This window comes from Pelodiscus sinensis, chromosome 13 (assembly GCF_049634645.1).
Source record: "Pelodiscus sinensis isolate JC-2024 chromosome 13, ASM4963464v1, whole genome shotgun sequence".
Lineage (NCBI taxonomy): Eukaryota > Metazoa > Chordata > Testudines > Trionychidae > Pelodiscus > Pelodiscus sinensis.
This window is the reverse complement of record NC_134723.1, coordinates 13414053-13436719: the sequence shown is the minus strand read 5'-3', so window position 1 is coordinate 13436719 and position 22667 is coordinate 13414053. Positions and strand designations below refer to the sequence as shown.

Here is a 22667-nt window from a genome sequence, read left to right as displayed (position 1 = left end):
AGAATGTATTGGTGATATAATGATTTGTTCTCTGTGATCCAGCTTTACTACTACTCATTTAATGAGTGTCTTCTTGTTTTTTGCTCGGGCTTTCCCCCAGAGACAGTTTAATTCCTCTGGGAACCCAGGGTTTATAGATTTTGTGGGGCCCCTAGGCTCTAGGGTAGGGACAACAATAAGGGGTTCAATATGTGGAAGGGGGCTGCAAGGAACAGGCTGGGGATGTGGGGTCTGGGAAGGAGGAAAGCGTAGAAGAGAGCTGGGGAGTCTCAGTGGGAGCTGGTGTGCAGGAACAAGGTGGGGATGAGGGTGCAGGATGTGGTTCTTGCCTTGGGCTTTGTCTTCTCCATTCTGTATACTAATGGAGGGATTCACATGAGGCTAGGGAAGCTTTCAAAGGGGTTTAGGTTAGGGATGTAAGCAACTAGTCAACTACTCAATAATTTTAGGCTTATTGGGTAGTCAAGTTGACTACTCACTCCTCTCCTCCTCCCACTGCTTCTGTATCAGAGGCAGCAAAGGGAGAGGTGGGGAAGCAGGAGCTGGTGCTGGTTAGAGCTGGTTTAAGAGCTGGGTCCCCTTAACACCATCTCCACATTGCTGCCTGAACCCCCCACTCCTATCAGAGGCAGCAGCGTGGGGCAGGAGGGGAAGGCAGAGGAGGCTTCCAGGAAGCAGCCTCTGCTTTGGTTCAAGCAGACACGGGGTGGAGAGATGTCTTTCATGAGTCAGATAAGCTAGATACTATGCCCTCATTCCCCAAGAACACAGAGTTGGTAGGATAAAACTTGTGCTAAAAAAAAAGAAAAAAAAGTAAAATAAACTCCAAGGTACAAATCAAGGTGCAAAAACCACAGCTGGTATTGCTAAAACCATTAACTACTAGTAACAAACTATTTTGAACATTAGCTATTACTATTAAAATAAAAATGAATAGTACAGTGACTTGCATTGCACAGATTAATAAAAATAATAGAACTAGCATTTGCAAAGGAGCACAACTGTAATTAAAATGGTTTACAAAGACAAGAGTGCAATTCAGGGAATCACAGCAGCTGATAATACTGACTCTCATGAGACTTTACAATGACATATAAAACTGGTAAGAGACTTCTAAATCCTCAAAATGTGTTACACTCTCCCTCAAAGGCTGCATGTGAGATGTTTACAACATTCAGTCCCCTGTGCTATAGCATTGCAAAGGCAGAGAGGCTCTGCGGTGGTAACTTTAAGAGCACATCATAGCTGCCCTGGACTCTGGTACACCTCTACCTTTCTGTCTCCCTCCCCTTCTTTTGAACACTTGGCAGGTGGCTCATCCCACTGGGTAATTGTTACCCTTCCCCTTCCTGTATGGGGGCTGGCAGCATCTCTCCTTCCCCAGTCACACCCCAGATCCTACCTTCCCCCCACCTGATTCTTCCCCTCCAGCTCCACTTCTGCCTCACCCTAAAGTCACTTGACACCCCAGACCAGTTAATTTCTACTCCCTGCTCACACCCTGGCCATCCCTCCACTGTAATTTGCCCTGAACCTCTTCTTAATGTGAGCCAGGAATACTGTGTGAATCCACAAATGTAGCAGTCACACTAGCTCTTACTGAGCATGTTCCATTCCAGTGAGCATGCTCAGTACACTCTAAGCAGTCAATTATGACACAGGGAAGGGCTGACTCTCCTCATGTTTGGGTGACACTGGGGAACTTTGGGGGAGGGGTGTTTGCACCCTTCACACGGCTCCCCTCAGCATACAGGCCTGCTAAAGTTAGTCAGTTTCCTCAAAGTTCTCATGGAGTAGTCATGGAGGGAAAAAAACCCAATGCACAGTCTTTGTAGGGGAGCTCCTTTGCTAACCACAAGGGGACTGGGTGACAGAAGATTGTAGAGGGAGCTGAGCTAAAACGGAGCACACAACTCAGAACCAGCTACCAGGGTCTCAGAAAACAGATGTAAGATCCAGAGGAATTCTAATTGTTCTTGTTGATACTGGTGTATACTATTATTATGGCAGTTTGGACAGTCCCTGTTCTCTAGATCTAACAGCCTCTGTAGCAATAATCTTGTTCATATAGTACCTTTTAAAAAGGCTAAAACCACAAAACTCATTTTGATATCTCACTTATGTCATAAGTCATTGTCTGGAATTCACAAGTGAAAGGTTAGTATACACAATAGAAATCTTGAAGACCTTTCCTATAGAATTTTCAATAGAATTCTACATTTCAAGTTATCTTCATATTTCTTTTTAGGAATGGAAAATAATTTCTTACAGAAAATAGTTTTGTCTGTACTGAAAAAACCATATTCGGTTCAATGATCTGTAGAACATTTGCCTTGATTCTAATAGAAACAGGAAATAGGAAACATACAATCCATGCAAAACATGCATTCTCGGCTCAAATATTGTATCAGGGTGGCAATACCATGAATTCATTAAATCTATTCTTTTCTAGGAACACTTCACAGAAGTAATAAAGAATCAGGAATTTCTTTTGCTTCCTGCTAGTGAAATTGCAAAACTCCTTTCTAGTGATGACATCAATATACCAGATGAAGAGGCCATATTCCAGGCTCTAATGATGTGGGTGAAACATGATTTGCAAAGCAGGCATCAAGACCTAGGAATGCTTCTCTCTTACATTAGACTACCACTACTTCCACCACAGGTATATGAATGTACATTATTAAGGGACAATAGCTCTAAATCACTACCTGGGAAACAAATTTTCCTTGCTGTGACATACTGTTCTGTATACTCCAGAACAGTAGTGGGATGTTTCATTACAACCTTGGGTGCCTTGCTGCAGTAGCTTCGATCTGAGCCACTAAAGGTGTGTCTGCACAGCACTCATACCTTGAAATAATCTATGCAATTTATGCATATCTTATTTCGAGGTTATTTTGAAATAGCTTATTTTGAATTTGGGCACTGTCTACACAGCACCAAATTTCAAAATAAAGCACTATTTTGACAAATCCCTTAACCCTCAAGTGTTACAGGGATGCTGGAATAGTGCACCCACTGTTTTGAAATATATTTTGAATTAATGGGTGCATTTAAGGAAGTGGTATTGCCATTTCAGGATACTTCCGGTATCCCAAAATAGCCCCGCTGTCTAGACGTAACCTAAGAAGCAGCCTTTCCACTGAAGGTCTGTGTGTAACTTCATCTGACAGCCATCTTTGGCTTACTCTCTGGTTCTTATTATGCAGAGTGATCTCAGTTATTATGCAGAGTGACCTCAACACACACTGAAGCTTTTCCCACAGAGCTGTATGTCCTGTATTGCTCAGCCATCTCCAGAATGTTAAAAATATTTAAAACCTGTTATTCCTTTAAAGGAAAATATTCCATCTTATTATCCCAAATAATTCTTCATACTTCTCAATTTAGATAACTCCAGATTAGATAAAACAGTAAAAAAAACTATTAACTACAAAGAAACTGATTTAAATATAAGTAATGAGGCATAAAAGTCAGAAAATAAAGATACATATTAAAGCCTAACAAAACATTATATAAGATTCAAGCAAAGTTTCTGATAATATGCTCCATAAAATTACTGGCAAAACTCTCAGGTCAGGGCCCCTCACCCAGATCTAGCACTGGTTTCCTTTTCTCTTCCAAGACAATGAATGCATAGGCAGGGGGAGAAAAAGGGTCCCTTGGGGTGTTTGCTCCTCCTTTTTGTAGATTCAGATGTGGAAGGATGTTGTCTGTTGGCTTTATCTCATCCGGCTGAGTCTTCTTTTTTCCCCCTCTGCTTGTCGATCCCTCTCTGTTTATTGCTTACATTAAGACAAGCACACATTCCTTTCTCTAAGACATTCCTATTTGTTGAGTTCTGCTTGGGCAGAGCAGTGGGGTTTGGAACATGTGTTAACAAAAACATAAAGATAAATCTTCTAACTGTAGATAAATTGTTGCCACACACCCTGATCACTCTGGTCTGCATATCAGAATATGAGGTGCTGATCAAATCTAGACTCCACACACCATATACAGGTTCCCGAAGAGCGTAAGGTTCTACAGTTGCATGTTGGATATCAACATATTGCACATATTTCATTTAAAAAAGACATAACAGACTTTTAATTACTTCCTCTATTAGTAAAGTTTGCCTTCTGAACTGTAATGGTCCAGCTTCTACTACGCATGTTAAAGGGAGTTTTGCCATTGACTTCATTGGGAGCAAGATTGAGTAAAAGTAATATTTAAAATATTTATTTTCTTAAATACAGTACTTTGCACCAGATTATTTATTTGGATTATGCCAAACCTCAAATAAAAGATCAGCCCAAAATAATTAGATTTCTGATTTTGCTTCAGATATTAAGCTATATCCCACCTTTTAATTGAGTATAGATCAATGCAGTGGTTCCCAACAGATGGTCTGCAGACTGGCGGCGGGTTGTGAACCCTGACTTGCCAGGCCATAGCACATTGCCCAGCCATGCCCCCAGCTTTCAATTAGCTCTGCCCACTGTGGTTCCCTATCAGCAGCAGGGTAAGTAGGGCAGCGGGCAGGGCTGGAACCAGGGCCATCATGAGGCTGTCCCCTACTGGAACAGTCTCACTGTGCCCCTGGTTCCAACTTCAACAGCTGCTACATGGTCCAGCTGGCAGGGCTATGTGGAGTGTGGCTGCAGTGCTATGGGTGGGAGAGGCCACAGCTGTGTGGTGAGTGGCTGGGCCTGTTCTGGCAGCCGGAGGTGGGGCCTATGCTACAGCCACGTGGTGAGCAGCCGGGGCCAGTTTCAGCAGATGGGGGTGGGATCTGAGCCATGGCTGCATGGTGCGTGACTGGGTTCTGCTCTGGCATGGGGATTGGGACCAGTTCAGGAGAAGATAGGGGGGCTGGAGCCTGCTGCTTGATGGGAAGGCTGAGACCTGCCACGGCTGCGTGACGCGGGAGGCAGAGGCCTGCTGGGGGTGGAGACGGGGCTGGGATCTGCTGTGGGGAGGAGGGGGACCGAGCCTGCTGCCTGGCAGGGGGCTGGGATCCATCCAGTGAGTGGTAGCTCTGGCCACTGGGACTGAATAAAATAATATGGGGCAGCAGGAGTCAGATTTAGAGTGTATGAAGGGGTGAGGGTACAGATTTTGGCAAGCAGGAAATGTTTTACTTGCATATTTGTTATTTGCTGCAAGTTTGCAAATGGGTTTGCTGGTCCCCAGTATAAAAAAGGTTGGGAACCACTGGATCAATGTTTCATTTCTCAGTTACTAGCAGATCTTGAAAATAGCCCAATGTTCACGCATGACCTTGAGTGTCAGAAACTTCTTATGGAAGCTATGAAGTATCATCTCCTACCAGAAAGAAGGTCCATGATGCAGAGTCCTCGGACTAAACCTAGGAAGTCGACAGTGGGTGCACTTTATGCCGTAGGAGGCATGGATGCTACTAAAGGCAAGTTCAGAAGTTGTTTTCAGTTATTTTAGCAACACCCAGATAATAACTGGCAAAGAAGTTATAGGATCATTAGGAAGTTTCTAATAGAAATACGGGAATTTAGGGATAAGAGAATAAAATATCCATTCATTCTGTGCTCTGTCTTCTAGCAGAAAGTAATAGTTTTTTCCTCTCCAAGTTTTGACTTCAAATCCAATTCAGAGGAACACTTAAAATTTAGAGTATTACAGTACAGATTTCTGCAGTAATTATGAGACAGTTTGGAAACACAGTGAAACAATTGTTTTTATTTTGTTTTGAAACTTCAAACTCTAGTCTCAATCAAATCCTGAACAGTTAGAAAGAAAAATAGAATAAACAAAAAATTTCAAAATTATTAGATCATATAAAAGTATAATTTATTACTGATCATTTTCTAAAATGGCATACCTTCTAAACAAAGCTAATCCATATTTAATGAAAGTGAATCTTTAGTTAGACTTTTGATTTTTTCACTTTTGCAACAAAACATAACATTTTTTCAGTACTTCAATGAGAATTCATAGAGTTTGTCACTGAAGACTAATTGTTACAGCTGTGTTCTAGATTTTGGGACGAATTGTCTATCATTATAATCAAACCCCCTTGGCTGTGGGGAAGATGAAAAAGCCCATCCTGACTTGGGAAAAATTCCTTCACAGCACCCAAGGAGAAAGGGAAACTTGTACGATTCCCACAAAGGATCATGAAGGGACCCTGCTTCTCTTTCTAGGGTTCATCTACACAGCAGTGTTTTTCTAGAATAACATCCATTCTGTTATTTTATCAGAAAGTAGAAATAAAGGATGGCTTTTTCTGATGGCGGTAAACCTCATTCCACAAGGAATAAAGCCTTTTCCAAAAAAGCTTTTTTGGAAAAGGGTATGTGTTAATGCAGAATAGGGAGTTTTGTCGAGAAAAGAAAGGCCTCCAGGAAATATCACAGGTGCCCTTCTGGCCACTCCTCCCACACTCATCACAACTCTAGTTCCTGTACCCTGGAAGCTCTTAAACATACAGACACAGGGGGATATCTCGTGGCAGGAAGCAGGTCCTTACAGCTTCCAGCACCAGTGTAGCTACCAATGCCACACATCTGGCAAGGTAATCCCTTGCCTGTTCCAAGGAGCACTCATAGGGCTCCCAGGAGCCTGACAGGGACTGCAAAAAGCACGTGCCATCCTAGTCTGGGGTGGAGATCCTGGCCCTCCTTGAGGTGTGAGGCAATGAGGAGAACCTACAGGATCTCCACTCCAGATGGTGCAATGACGACATCTACGGCCCGACAGCCTGGCCATGAAGGGCCACACCAGGGCTCTATAGCAGGTCCGGAGTGAATTGAAGGAGCTCATGCTACAGTCCAGGACCCCACTCCTGCTCCTATTTTGAGGAACTGCACTACATCCTGGGGGCGGTGTAGCCCCTTCCCCACTCCTGGTGGTAGACTCAGGGCTGGAAACACCCATCGTCACCTGCCCAGGGGTCCCAGCCCATGAGGAGAAGGAGGAGGAGGAGAAAAAGGTGGAGGACGCAGCCAACACGGTGACCACCATCACCCTGGAGCCGGTACCCTATGGCCTGAATGCATCCAGGGCATCCTCCAAGGCCTGAGAGGGATCATCAGGTGAGTGCTCTTATTTTTTCACACACACAGAGTGCGGATGCCGGGCACTGAGGGGATGTGGTACGATCTTCACTTGGCGTTCTCAGCTTGGCTGTCACATTGCAGTCCATGCACATGGATGCATGTGCAGCACCAGTCTGCGCCATGCAGCCCCAAGAGGCAGCACCAGAGCACCTCTGGGCTCCTGCTCACAGGCTCTGGGGAAGCCGCCCACATTTCTGACCCCTGGAAGGAGGCTGGGGACAAGGGGACACACACACATGCACATAGACTTTGGAGTGTCACACACGGCACATGGGCATGCCTGCACGCTAGAGGCAGCACCTACTCCCAGGGACAGTGCTGCCAACTGCAGGAGTGTGTGCAGCCCTAATGGAAGGCCAGGCTGCTCAAGGCCCCATTCCTGTCCATTGGATCCCATGTTCCTTATGTTCTTATGGTCCCCCTTTCGAGATGCCCATTGTCATCCTCAGGGCAGAGAGAGACGAGCAGGAGATAGAGGAGGAGGATCAGTCAGAGGAGGCCAGCACCAGCACCCTCCTGACCCAGGAGCCAGTACCCCTCCCTGTGGACATGTGCCAGGCATTGTCTGAAGCTGGGGAAGTAGGGAATTCCTTTCACACGGGGGTGGAGGGGATGCTGGGCACTCTTTGCTTGGCCCTTGTGACATGGCGATTGTGCAGTGGCTTGTGCATGTGGGAGCACCTGTCATACCACACAGCCACACAGCCCCAGGAGTATGCCACAGAACTTTGTGCTATTGGCCACAGGGTGCCTGGAGAGGCCTGCCATGCTTGTGACTCCCTCTACAAGCCAACTCTAGAAGGGGGCTGGGGTAATTCACATGGCACACAGAAGTCCCGCCCATGGCACATGGCAAGCCCACACTTTCAGGGCAGCACCCATTCCCGGTGACATCTGGGCCTCTGTAGGAATGGGCCCACTGGCCAGAGTACACATGGCCTTACTCCAAACACATCACCTTTGACTGAGCCGAGAACAGCTGCTCTCAGCTCACGGATGAGGGCTAGGCTTCAGGCACAGTGCTCCCTGGGATGACTGACCATCTCTCTTTATTCTCCACAGCCAGACCATCTGCGAGAGGGGGACAGTTGACACCACCGAGGGCAGCCTCCTGACCCTGAGAAACCTGCAGGCACAGGAGACCAATGGATGAGTTCAAGAGGCAGCATCCAGAACTCTGATTCCAGGAGCTGACCATTGACCACAGGCTCCAAGAAGACATCCAGCCATGGCAAGACACCTGGTGGGAACTGCTGGAGCAGGGCTGCTCCATGTGCATGGCTGTGCACTACCTCCTTGCCACCATGATGCCTGCTCCTCCTCCCACTCCTGTGCTTGCTGTAGCTCCTCTCACTCCCTCTCCCATTCCTGTGGTGGTGGGATCACCAGGGCCAGGCACTACTCCCAACCTCATCCCTGAGCCTCTCCTCCCCCTTCCTTCCCCTTCCAGCTTCCTCCAAGATTCTTATTCCCCCTGCTCCCCATTCTCTCCTCCCATCTCCCAGGTTCTTTTTCCAGTTTCTTTGACCCCCAAATAAAAAGAAAAAGAAATTTTATTTTTTCCAAAACAAAAATGTTGTTTATTTTCTCAGCAGGGAAAGGGGGAAGGTGGGGAAAGGAGGGGTGTAGAAGAAAAGGCAGAGGAGGCAAAGCACAGGCCTCTAGTGGGACAGCCCAGGGGAAAGTGTCATTGGCCCCCCGGGGGAGAAACTCTCCATCAAAGCCTGCTGGATGCACACGACCCCCTGATGTACCTGCTGGATGGTAGCTGTGTGCGACTGTTCAAAGGCCCTGCAGATGCTGTCAGCCTCCAACCCCCACCCTGGCAGGAATGCCTCCCCCTCCACTCACACACATTGTGGAGCACACAACATGCAGCCACCATATGAGGGATGTTGAGCTCCCCAAGGTCCATCTGGGTGAGGAGGCATCTGAAACATGCCCTCAAATGGCCGAAGGTGCCCTCTATGACCATGCAGGTCCTGCTGAGCCTGGCATTATATTGTTCCCGAGAGGGGTTGAGGTGGCCGGTGTATGGCTTCATGAGCCAAGGCAGAAGAGGGTAGGCCACATCCCCCATTATGCAGATAGGCATGTCCATGTCCCTGGTTCTGATGGTGTGGTAGGGAAAAAAATTCTGGCATTCAGCTTCTGGAACATGCTAGAGTTTCTAAAGACACTGCGTTGTGTGTCTTCCCCGACAACCCAACATAAATGTTGGTGAACTGGCCCCAGTGGGACCATTGCAGAATGTTTATTTTCTCAGCAGGGAAAGGGGGAAGGTGGGGAAAGGAGGGGTGTAGAAAAAAAGGCAGAGGAGGCAAAGCACAGGCCTCTAGTGGGACAGCCCAGGGGAAAGTGGCAGGACCATTGAAAACTATCCCTTATGGTTGATGAAGAGAGATGCCCAGTGGCTGGGGGCCTGGATGGGGATGTGGGTGCCAATAGCACCGCCGCAGTTGAGTTGGGGAAGCCCATGTCGGCAAACCCAGCATTGATGGCATCCACATCACCGAGGTGGATGACTCTGTGCAGCAGGATGGTGTTGATACCCCTCATCACCATCAGAAGGAGATAAACAGAGAATCACAGGGGTGTCAGAGCCCCTGACAGTCCCTCCAGCCTACTGCCCTGATCCTCCCTCTCCCACTCACCAGGAGCAACCCTTCACCCCTCACGTTCACCCCAACCCCCAGCAGGGCTTTTTCAGGGTGTGAATAAACCTCCTGCAGAGGGGGCTTGCACCACCACCTTTCCCTAGGGAACCCAATTCCTGCAGTCCACCCTCCCTTGGAGCAATAGCCAGAGAATGCCATACCTGCATGAGCACGGCCCCAGCATTCCATCTCCCCATGCTGATCTGGTTCCTGACAAATTGGTGGCTATCCAGCATGGTGGCTTCCAGAGGGCAATGGCAACATGCTTCTGGATGGGGATGGCAGGTCTTGTGTGAGTGTCCTGTCACCTGCGGGCAGAGGCAAGCCACTCACAGAGTTCCAGAAACATGTCCCTCCTCATCCTGAAATTCTGGAGCCATTGCTGATCTCCCCACTACTCGATGACAATCTGGTCCCACCAATCTGCACTGGTGTCCAGACACCAGAGGTGTGGGACATGGTGTCCAGGAGAGAGTGAGTGAGATCCATGTGCATGAGCCATGCCCACAGAGATCCAAGGAGGGTCTCCCAGAGGAACTGAAGTCTGGATTCCTGCAGGGCGTGGCCTGCAGAAACTGCTCCATGATTTGCAGCACAAACTGCAATAGCTGAAGGCTGCCCAGAGGCAGCTCTGGCTCCATGTCTGGCAAGCTGAGGTGTCTGCAAGGGCAACCACAGAAGGCAAAGGAAAAGGCTTTGTTGTCCCTCAAGGAGTTAGGGAAAGAGATAAAGCCTGAGACACTGCTGTACAGGTGAGGTCCCTTTAAGCAAGAGCTCAGATAGCCTCAAGAAACAGCCACACAAAATATCTGCTGACATGATGCCCTGCCTGAAGTAGTTCCAGGTGACCGTAAATGTGAGTTAGTGTCCAATCAGTGTGGATGCTCTGCTTTGAAATAGCTAAGCACTAGTTCAATGCGCATTTTGTGTGTAGATGTGCTATTTTGAAATAAGCTATTTCAGAAAATATCTTCTAGAATAGCTTATTTCAAAATTAATGTTCAGTGTAGACGTAGCCTCAGACTTTTCAAACTACTTAAAAAAGGCTGGAAGTAAAGGTCACATGTTTTTATGTCTGTCACTTGAAAAATTGAATAATTCATACAATAGGGAGCATGCTAATTAATATTGTGCAAAATCATATCCTTGCATTTACTGTGAGTAAGCATGGAAATACAATTATTCCAAAATGTCATAGAATTACATTACAGATCTCCCATTCTTCAGTAAATAAGTAGATAGATAGAATGTTATAAGGTGTTTCAAGTCTAGTGATTTGCTCCTTTATTACATTTAGCTGTATGAAATAATATTAATAGTATTTCAAGACAGTTACTCATTTCACTTTTAGGTTTAAAAAGTATTAAATATATTGAGCACCTTAAAAAATGACAGCTCGCCTCCTGAACATAAAATATTCATAACAGCTAGTGTTATGAAGAGCAAGAAAATATTTAACTTGATTGATTTGTGTTTCCTTGAGAGTTTGAAATAATTGCAACTTTACAATTTGTTGAATGTGAAACACATCACTAATTGAAGGAAAGAAACTGGGGCTCTTTTCTGAAGTCTGTTTTATCAAACAAAATTAAGTTGTAGTGGCTGGAGTGAGTCTTTGTTTTGGATTGAATTGTGAACTCATCTGCTACCAAGAACTGAGAGTTTAAAGATAAACTAGGGTTTTTTCCATGAAAAAAAAAGTTTTTCCAAGTAAGGACTATAAAAAGAAAGGACGTGTACTTCCCATCAATGATTCTTTTCACTCATTATCTTGGAAAAAAGTCCATTTGTTTGAACTTTTGCCTTTTGCTGGTTAGGAAGTCAGTATTTCCTCACTTCCCCACTTTTCCATGACTGCTCTGACTCACATCTTGAGCTGAATTCGATTTGTAAGAGCAAATCAACACTGAACTAACTAATGTACAGTGCTAGTGCAACAACATTGGGCAGGGGAATAAATTATCATGTCTACAAATAATGCATTTCTGTGATTAAAGGAGAACATCCCACTATCTGGAAATATCCCCCCTCCAAAAACAACCAATAACAGTGCCAGGCAGGATTTTAGTGTTTATCAAAGGATATCATAAACAGCTCAAAAAAGATCAAAACTAAGCACTTTTTGCTGAAATGTTCAGAGTTGCCAAGTTCCCAAATCACATCGAATATGAATGGTTGCGAGGTGCCTTTCTCCTCTCAGCTCTTCTGAAAATTATAGCTAGAATGCACAGATACACTGTACACACAATTAATATAATTTCACCTACGTTTAAAATTAGTGGACTGAATGGTTCTTTAATCTTTTGAAATAATCAGGGAGGATTTGGGAAACCTCACCCAGCACGAGACCAGAGGGACTGGGGGAGGGTCAAAGGTAAGAGTAGCACATGGCAAGCAAAATGAAGAGAGCAGTAAAAGAGAGAGTGAGGAAGATATAGAAATTCAGAATAAAAGATAATAGGAAAGAGGAAGAATGTTTAAATTTAGGAAAAGGGGACAAGATCAGAATGGAAAGATGGGAGGAGTCAAACTATGAAAAGGACAAGCCATTTTAAAATGTTAATATAAACTTCTTTACTCTCATTGCCCACTATTCTGCCAGGCTGTGTCTAGACTGGCCAGTTTTTCCAGAAAATCAGCCGCTTTTCCGGAAAAACTTGCCAGCTGTCTACACTGGACACTTGAATTTCTGCAAAAGCACTGACTTCCTACTGTAAGAAATCAGTGCTTCTTGCGGAAATACTATTCTGCTCCCGTTCAGGCAAAATCTTTTGCGCAAAAGGGCCAGTGTAGACAGCTCAGATTTGTTTTCCTCAAAAAAGCCCCGATTGCAAAAATGGCGATCATGGCTTTTTTGCGGAAAAGCGCGTCTAGATTGGCATGGACACTTTTCCGCATAAAGTGCTTTTGTGCAAAAACGTCCGTGCCAATCTAGATGCTCTGTTCCGAAAATGCTTTTAATGGAAAACTTTTCCGTTAAAAGCATTTCCGGAAAATCATGCCAATCTAGACGCAGCCCCAATGTATTTGGTTAAGCATTTCTAAACAGGGTCTCATAGGAAACAATATTTTCCATGGCATTATTCAAAGCAGTAGAGATAAGGCAGATTAATTTCAAAAGTAATTAGATTTTGAAAAGTTTGCAAAAATCACCAGAGGGAAATAAAGAGAACATTCAATATTGTATTGGTTATTTCAGTAAACTTAAAAAGTACAGAGGTGGAGTCATTCTGGACTAGATTTGTGAGGGCACTATGCAGCAAATTGAAAACCTTCTTTCCAGTTTCTTTCTGCTGGTATTTTGGTGGCCCATAAACCATATCTTAGTTGCTAATTGCAGGTCATGTGGTACTTGCCTTCACTTCCATCAAAATTAGTAGATTTTATTCACATTAGGGGACAGGCAGAAAATCAGTTTGCTTTTTCCATATGATTGTCTTCAGGATCATGTGAACGAAACTTCCCAAACCTCCCAACCATGCTAAAAGGGATCTTTGGAATCAGAGGTGTGATTAACAATTGCCTCCTGCCTACCTTAGTTATTGAGCAGTGGCCTCCCTGCTGTGATAAATCAGAGTTATGGAAGCAACAGCAATTACTGAATTTCTGACAGGAGCCATTTCTTTAAAAAGAGTAATGGAGAGGGAGTTGTCACAAACTACTAATGTGAAACACTAAGGATCACATGATGCAGTTTAAAGTTTTGATAATTATGCTTTTAACAGGTACTACTACAATTGAGAAATATGACCTTAGGACAAACAGTTGGATACAAATTGGTACCATGAATGGCAGACGATTGCAGTTTGGAGTAGCAGTAATTGAAAACAAGCTTTATATTGTGGGAGGAAGAGATGGCCTGAAAACTTCAAATACAGTTGAATGTTTCAATCCAGCTACCAAAGTCTGGACTATAATGCCTCCAATGTCAACACACAGACATGGCTTAGGTAAGAGAGTTACTGTACAATATATATTGCACCACATTTACAGATTAATAATACTGGTTTTAAGATGATACAAATAAATACCATTTTTCTTAAATATTTACTGAATATAAAACAGTGTTTATACAGGATATTTTTCAAAACCAGCTACTTTCCCACTGGTATAAAATCCTCCCTCCAGTGTTTGTTATTTATCTAAAAGGGTATGTCTACACTACAGTGTTATTTCAAAATAGCTTATTTTGAAATAACGCGTCTACACACAAAATGCATTTCAAAATAGCATTTTGCTATGTGTCCACCCTGAGTGGACTCTGAATAGTATTTAAGGCTGGCCGGAACCAGTTCCAGCAGGGAACCAGGTCAGGAGTTACTGTGTGGGGCTGCTGCCTGTGGTCTGTGCTTAAAGGGACCCCCTTCACCCTCCCGGACATCCAGTTCTCAGGTTTCCCTGCTTGCTTGTCTACCTCGATGAGGGACAGCAAAGCATTTTGTCTCTGCGTGCTCTGGTTGCCCTCACTCAGGACACCACAGCACTCTGCAACATAGAGCCAGAGCTGCCCCAGGGCACTCTGGTGCTTCTCTTGGACGCATTGCTGCGAGCCTGGCTGCACGTTTTGCAGGCTGCCATCCAGGAGGTCCATCGGGGGGCTGTCAGAATCCAGGAGGCCCTGCTGGAGAGCTTCCACCCTGAGGAGCATTAAGAGCCTCCCTGGTCTGCCCTACTAGGGGTTTGGGCCTCATTCCTCCCTCACGACCTTCCATTTACCCATCTCTAACCCCCCTTCCTGATGTCAATTAAAATACATGTATTTTCATGAACACAAACTCTCTTTATTTAACAAAACTGGGGGTGGGGAGGGACTGGAACTCTGGTGAGACTGGGAAAAGGAGGCAGGAGAGGGGAGAAGAGAGGGTGGAAACCTGGGAGGAGGGAGCTGGAAGGAGGAAGCAAAGGGAAGAAGGGGGAGGGGAAGCTTAGGGTTGGGGGGGTCTCGCCAGACCAACTTGATTGTCATGCAGACCTGCTCCTGGGTTCGCATATAGCCTTTGGTGGCCAGGCTGGCAGCTATCCTGCCATAGATGGCCGCGTTCCTCCATCTAATGCGGAGATCCTGGATGTTGGGGGCATCCCCCCCAAAGCTGAATAAGGTCCATTATCTCCACCCTGGACCAGGAAGGCACCCACCTTCTCTGGGCCCTGGCAGACTCCTGGCTCTGGGCTGGCAGGCTTGGCACTGTGGCCAGAGTCAACCCCTTTAAGGGCTCCAGGGAGGGGGAAGGGAGAGAAGTGTTCTTGGTTGAGGCTGGAGTGGTCACCAGGGCACCCTGGGAAAGCTGGAGCCCCCCTATTTCGAAATATGTGTCTATACAGCACTTATTTTGAAATAGCTATTTCAAATGTGGTGTTATTCCTCGTAGAATGAGGTTTACCAAATTCGAAATAAGTGCCCCGCTATTTCAATTTAATTTTGAAATAGCAATTGGCTTGTGTAGATGCTAGGAAAGTTATTTCAAAACAACAGCTTTTATTTCGTAATAACTTTGCTCTATAGACATACCCAAAATCTTGCACTGGCCTTCCATTGTAAAACTACATATAAAGGTAAAATAATAAATTAGTAGGAAATTCTAAAGTCCCTCTGACTATCTAGGGATCCATTTGCAATACACAATGATCTTACAATGTCATATACTTCATAGCACCGCTGAAAATAAGGCCCTATGACACATTAATTAAATATAAATATGCAAAATCCAATCTATTTACAAACATCCTATAATCAACATACTTCACAAAACCCAATTAATTTGTCTTTTCAATTTTATTCAGAAAAAAACTATGCTTTTACTTTACCAGTTATCTCATTGCGAGAGCTTATAAAACTTAATGTGCCTTGAGACTTGATATTGTATATCAAATCAACAATTGCAAACAATCAAAACAGGGACAAATTTAAGGCTGGATGTGCAATATAAGCAGGGGTTCAAAAAGTTGAAAATCCTTCTTTGGGATAATTTGTAGTATATGAATTAAGAGGGCTTTGATTCTAGAAACAACTTTTTCATGAAAATCTTTGAGCTGTTCATAAAGCTAGGTATTATTGTAAACACAATAAGAATAATAATTTAAAAAGTAAAAAAACCTGGTGATTTTGATTCATAACCAATCAAGCACCCCAGGCATGTATTACCATTCTACAAAGTACTCTGTGCTGACCTCACAGCTTAATGCTCTTTCAGCTCAACTTTGCAACTATTTGCTTTGAGAAAACAATGGACAATAAAACAGGTGAAATCCTGGTCAAAATTAAATCAATTGGAGTTTTACTATTGATGTTAGTGGGGCAGGATTCACCCACCATATAGGCTATAATATTAAAACCCAAATGTTTAAAGTTAGGTTCTTAAATTAGACTGATTTTCAAAACTGTCTTGCACCTCTAGCTACTATTAGCTTGAGTGAGATTTTGTGCCTTTTGAAAATTGGGCCATTTATATTTAGGTCTGTAGATAGGGATTTAAAAGCCTAATTTTAGGCATCCAAATTCAAATGAAACAAAGACATAAAGACATAACATAAAGCTTTCATATATAATATGAAGAACTATTCATTCCTAAATGGAATTGAGAAAACAAAGCTGAATAATACTTGTTCCTGTACCTAAATGCATAGCATCTATGATCTTATGTGTAAGTTCTAAACATATACTATTACTAACCTGAAGTGTTTGGTACAAATGGAAATGGCAAAACTCTGGAGACGGGAGTCTTTGAATGAAAATCAGTAATTTCCCAGCAGAAATTCTGAAATTGCATTAAGTGTATGGGACTTTCATTCTGCTCAGTGTCATGAAGCTTTATGATGGTAGAAATATATGTGGCCTCCCTCCCCACTGTTCCCAGGACTGGGGAGGCTCACGCCATGCATCCTCTTCCCTCCCCACTGCCCCAGGGATACTGGGGTGTGCTTGTGCTCTTTCCTTCCCCATGGTTGTGGGGGGGTACACATGGCCTTCTCCTTCCCCGCTGTTCCTGGGGGCGGGTAAGCTAGAGCTGTGTGGGCCTCTTCCCTCTCCACTGCTCCTAGAGGCAGGGGTGAGGAAGGAGCTGGTGCCATGCATCATTTTCCCTCCCTGCTGTTCCAGGGATGTTGGGGCACATGCACTCTTCCCCTCCCTGTGATGTGTGTGGGGTGGTGCATATGTGGCCTCCTCCCCCCCCCCCCCCACTTCTCCCAGGGCAAGGGAGGCTTTGGCCAGCTCGGGCTGCGGGACCTCCTCCCTCCCTGCTGCTCTGGGGAGGCTGGAGCACACGCACTCTTCTCCTCCCTGTGGTGGAGGAGGCAAGCATGTGCTTGGTGCACAGCTCCTCTTCCCCTCCCTGTGGTAGGAGCGGTGCATCAGCAGAGGGGGCAGGGCTGTAGGAGGGTGTCATGGCTAAGGAGAAGTGGCATGGCTAATGATAAATGCAGAAGTGGGGGCCAGCAATTACCCCAAAACCTTATCTACCAGGATTTGGTATAAAACTTCCCCCCAAAATCTTAAAAGTCTAGATTTTGGGAATAAAACTTCCGCTGCCACCACCCAAATTAATAAAGAAACCAGGAGAGAGACCATTTGGGAAAATCTCACCCCTAAAGTAAAAAGCAGGACACCACCATTAACCAATAACAGGTTACTAAAAGGAAAAGAGAAAACATTTATTATCACCACAATATTCCTGTTGCAAGCATAATGCCTAGATGGAAAAGTAACAAAATATACTCCGGGAGAACTCCATGGGCCTAGAACTTAATTACAAAGAAAAGCCAAAACATCTTTTTAAAAGTGCACAGACAGCAGATCCCATACTCAAACCATAAAACAATGAAACCTAACGGATTTATCTAAACTTTACCCTACTTACAGAAAGTGAAGAAAGAGTCTTTTCTTGGAGGGAAACATAGGGTATGTCTATACTACACCCTAGTTCGAACTAGGGTGGTAATGTAGGCAACCGGAGTTGCAAATGAAGCCCAGGATTTGAATTTCCCAGGCTTCATTTGCATAAAGCCGGGAGCCGCCATTTTTAAATGTCCGCTAGTGAGGACTCCGTGCCGCACAGCTACACGCTGCACAGACTAGGTAGTTCAGACTAGGCTTCCTATTCCGAACTACCATTACTCCTCGTTTCCTCATGTCTGTCCCCCTCAATAGCTGGAGAGAACTGCCCAGAGCAAAGGAGAGAAAAACCAAAAAATTCCTTTGTCCTAGTTTGAAATTCCTACCTACATTCCTACCTACATTCCACCTGGCTAGGTAAGGGAGGGTATGTCTACACTACACCCCTAGTTCGAACTAGGGGGGGTAATGTAGTCATACAGAGTTGCAAAGGAAGCAACTTTCCCGGGCTACATTTGCATAAATCCGGATGGCGCCATTTTTAAATGCTGGCTAGGTCGGACCCCGTGCCGCGCGGCTACACGTGGCACGGACTAGCTAGTTCGGATTAGGCTTCCTAATCCGAACTAGCTGTACACCTCATTCCAAACTAGCTAGTCCATGCCGCGTGTAGCCGCGCGGCACAGGGTCCGACCTAGCCGGCATTTAAAAATGGCGCTGGCCGGCTTTATGCAAATGAAGCCCGGGAAATTCAAATCCCGGGCTTCATTTGCAACTCCATATGACTTCATTACCCCCCCCAGTTCAAACTGGGGGGTAGTGTAGACATACCCGGACATAGTGAACCCCTTAGTCCCCAGGCTGCTGGCTAACCCTCATGATCATGACAGTGGGGTTGGGGGCCTGCCTCCCCCTAGCAACTTCTCAAGTCTTCTCAAATGTTTTCTATGACAGATAGTGTGATGTACGCCTCTTTTTTTATAATAGTATAAATTAACTAGAAGACTTACCCAGCTTTTCCTAGGTCTTTCAGGGCAGGGAACTGGCAGTGTGAAGGGTGCAGGAATCCAGGGATGGAGGGTAGGCCAGGGCAGGAAGCTGGGGGTGTGGAGGGGTGCAAGAGTGAGGGTTGGGGGGATGAGGAGGAGCTTGGGGCAGGAGGTCCCATCCAGTATAGCTTTCTTTCCTGCACTTGGCTGGCAGGGCCTTCTGTCTCCTCTTAGCCCTGCTTCCCCATCAAGGACTTTCTCTCTCTCCTCAGCCCCACCAGCCAGCTGGTCAGGGCCTTTCACACACATGCCCCAGCGCTGTGCCCAGTGGCTAGGGGCAGCGGGTTTGGGGTAGAGGGGATACTGACATTGTCTGGTGGCAGGCAAGATGGCGGAGCTCCAGCTCTTCTGGCCACTCTCTTGGCGGTGCGGCTGCCCCCAGTGGACACTCTGTATATAGCTCTTCCCTGCTCTTGCTGCCCCCAGTGGCTACTTTCCATATCACCTTCTCTCTCTTGTCCCCTTGTGGCAGCATATATACACCCTGTCACAGGGGCAAGGATATTCAGGGATGTAGACACCGCCCAATTGGCTGCAGGGTCACCGGCCGCCTCTATAATCCATAAATCTGCGTTTGCAGATCAGGGTAGCCAAGCACAGTGCTCAAGGTCAATGGTGTTATCCCTTTTCTCAGGACAGTACAGTCCACTGGTCAGAGTCCACTGTGGTCAGCCCTCACTCAGGGGCAGTATGGTCTAGTGTCCAGAGTCAGTAAGCAGCTCTGTTCTCAGAGTAATATAACCTAATGGCCAAAGTCAGTAGGCAGCCCTCATGTCAGAGAGCAAGACAGAGAATCAGAAAGTACCTTTGGTCGCAGGGCTAATTGTTAGAGTCAGCAAATAGCTCGTGTCACAGGGCAGCATGGAGAGTCAGTAAGAGCCTTTGTTACAGGGCAGTATGGCCCAATGGCCAGAGTCAATAAATAGTCCTTGGCTCAGGGTAGTATGGCCAAGTGACAACAGTCAGTAGGGATGGGGCAAGCACTCTGGTAGGGGGACCTGGGCCTACCCTGCTCCACCGTGTCCCAACCTAGGGTCCTGTGAACAGTAGAATGGTCTACTGCTCCTTCGGTGAGGAATCCAGCTGAAACACGCCGAGTACACCTGGCTGGGAGAGACTGCTCCAACACCTTCCCTGGGTCACTTCCTACCAGTGCCGACATCCCATATAGTGTCTGGGTCTCCCAGTTCCCCAACCATGGTTTCTCCCTGGGACTCTGCATGGGTTGTATAGCAGCATTCTCCTAGGACTCCAGTTCCTCTGGACTAAGTCACTGGCTACTGCAGCTCAGGCACTCTGGCTGGGGGATCTATCTCCTTCACTGGCCCACCCAGACTGAGCTGCTCTGCTGCCTTTTATGCTGACCCAATATTTGGAGCATTCCCAGTATGGGTGAAGGGGTGGAACTTCTTCCGCTCACAGGATCTTAACCCCACCTGCTTCTGTGCAGGGTGTACACACACCGTCATACCCCTCCCTTTCCACATTTGGAAAACAGTCCCATTCCTGGCACTTCCCATTTTCTTTACAGAATCAAACCTTGCCTTACCTTTAAGTTATGATAAGAGGAAGCTGCATACCAAATTTCGTGGTCTTAGCTCTTACTACCTAGGAGGAGTTCTTGAACAAACAGGCTCACAGATGGACACGCATTTCATATCTAGATATAGATATGAAACAGGAAAAGCCATAACTATGACTGTCAATGAACAAATATTAGTTACTGAAATGTTCTGATATCAGATCTATTTTTGTCCCTAATTCTATTTTTCAAAGGGGTAGCAATGCTTGAAGGACCAATGTATGCTGTTGGTGGTCATGATGGATGGAGTTATCTTAACACAGTAGAAAGATGGGATCCCCAAGCACGACAATGGAATTACGTTGCTAGCATGTCAACTCCTAGAAGCACAGTGGGGGTTGCAGCATTAAATAGCAAGTATGTAAACAGACAAACCAGAAGGGTGGAGTAGAGGGTTGTTTACTTACTTTTGCTCCGCTTTGTGTGTGTTACAATTTACTTTTAATATTTAATAATTTCTTTTCTGAAGAGAACTTTGTAATATTGCATAATAGCAGAAAGACATAACATGCTAGACCACTACTCCTCAAAATATTATCTTTATGGTATTTTACCTATTCATAGTTATGCTAATTTGAAATACTACCACGGTCAGTTTTGAATTTTAGATTTTGGTCTATTCGCTTTTAAAGAAATGTTATCATTTTACTTCTTCCCTTTAAAATCAGCCACAGAGTGATGGTACATTGTCTAAAAGGAGCCACACAGCAAGCAATAATTACCCACAAAATACATAAATATTGTAAACCTAAGCTCCTATTTCCTAGGAAGCCCAAAATAAAGAATAGCAAATGAAATGAAGGGAAAATACTGAATGCAGAGCCAAGGAAAGGTTTTAATCACCAGGTTTAAAATAATTTCTACCCAGAGCCATATTTTTTACTCTTGTCAGGGTTTATATAGCTTTTCCTCTATCTAACTTAGAGAAGCTGAGTTCCATGTAGTTTATTGTGCATGGGTTTTTCAGATGAGAACTTAAAATAGGTGTTGCGTGTTTTACTTCAGAGTATCAGAAACTTTGAACAAAAATAGTTCTATCTATGCGTCTTTGGCCAAAAATTGCCCCTCCTCCCAGTATCGTGCAGTGAGACACACTTTTTATTTTCTTGCATTTTTCAATTCAATAAGGAGCTGCATCATTTTTGCAATTGATGAAGCATTTCCTAGATTGGTGTACAGTAGGATCAATTTTATCCTCCTTTCTCTACACAATAATCAGGAAGGAAACTGGAAAACCAGGTGAAATGGCCCAGCAGCTTTTGGTGAGAGGGGTTTGATTCTATGGAAACCTCTAGGTAAGATGTTTTATGGGCCATGGATAAACATGAAAAGATCCCTTAGACTACACCTCTCTGTATGCCTATGTTGTCACATCCATTTATATAGCTTTGAAGCAAATTATAACCCAAAAATGTGTAATGGAAGAAAGAAGCTGTCAAATGATCTTTGGTACAAACTTTCAACACACAAAATTGAGGATGTTACATTCAGACTATATAAAAGAATTTAAAGTACAGTATGGCTACGTCTACACTGGCCCCTTTTCCGAAAGGGGCATGTTAATTTCACAGGTCGTAATAGGGAAATCCGTGGGGGATTTAAATATCCCCCGCGGCATTTAAATAAAAATGTCCGCCGCTTTTTCCCGGCTTTTAGAAAAGCCGGAAAAGAGCGTCTACACTGGCCCCGATCCTCCCGAAAAAAGCCCTTTTCCGGAGGATCTCTTATTCCTACTTCAAAGTAGATTGATCTCAAAATAGATTGAGATCAAGTGAGATTGATTTAGCTCCAACCACTGTCTTCCAACTTGGTGAAAGGCTTCCATGTCAATTTTAAAGAATTTGTTCCTTGTTTCTCCATTGTCTAATTTTTTAAAGTGGTGCTGCTGAAATTAGAATATTTGACTAATTACTAACCACACCAGAAAACATTTTAATTGAGTTTCAGTACACACAATGTGTTTTGCCCAAGTAACACTTCGCAGTAGTATTTTGTCTTTTCCCATCAGAGAAAGGGAGAGGTACATTTTACATTTATTTTTAAAATATATCCATTACATTGCAACTGGGTATATATTCTTACATTAAGAGAAAAATATTATTCAGGTATGTACCTCCTCTTCCAAAACAGCTGTGCAAGAAGGTGAGGTTTATCCATTGCCATGAATTAAAAAATGCAACCATCACAAAATCTAACCAATGAAAAGAGTGTCAGACCCAAAGAAACTGCCACAAGCATACAAATGTTAAAATGTAAGTGGTTGAGAGTAAGAAGTTTGGTTCCAAACAGCATTTCCTTGCTAGGTTTTGTGAAAGTATATCATAATTTCACCTGTAAAGATGATGTTTGTGTGAATAGATAACGATTTCTCTGGTGTGTAGTATAAAGTCATTCAAGGTTTGAAAGATCTATGTGAACTTGAGCTATATTTAAAAGTGAATAGGAATCTCGTGCAGTATTTCAAGCACA

At 44.7% G+C, this 22667-nt stretch overlaps 1 protein-coding gene across 4 annotated transcripts in view; it reads left to right on the top strand.

The window, feature by feature from the left end:
• Positions 1-22667, top strand: part of KLHL4 (kelch like family member 4) — an 89126-nt gene that overhangs the window by 51536 nt on the left and 14923 nt on the right. For all 4 annotated transcript variants that reach the window (XM_006121432.4, XM_014572706.3, XM_075940742.1 and 1 more), the window contains exons 5-8: positions 2453-2665; positions 5224-5410; positions 13462-13686; positions 20393-20555. In XM_006121432.4, coding sequence (XP_006121494.1) covers positions 2453-2665; positions 5224-5410; positions 13462-13686; positions 20393-20555 — 788 coding nt within the window. The remainder of the gene's footprint in view (positions 1-2452; positions 2666-5223; positions 5411-13461; positions 13687-20392; positions 20556-22667) is intronic.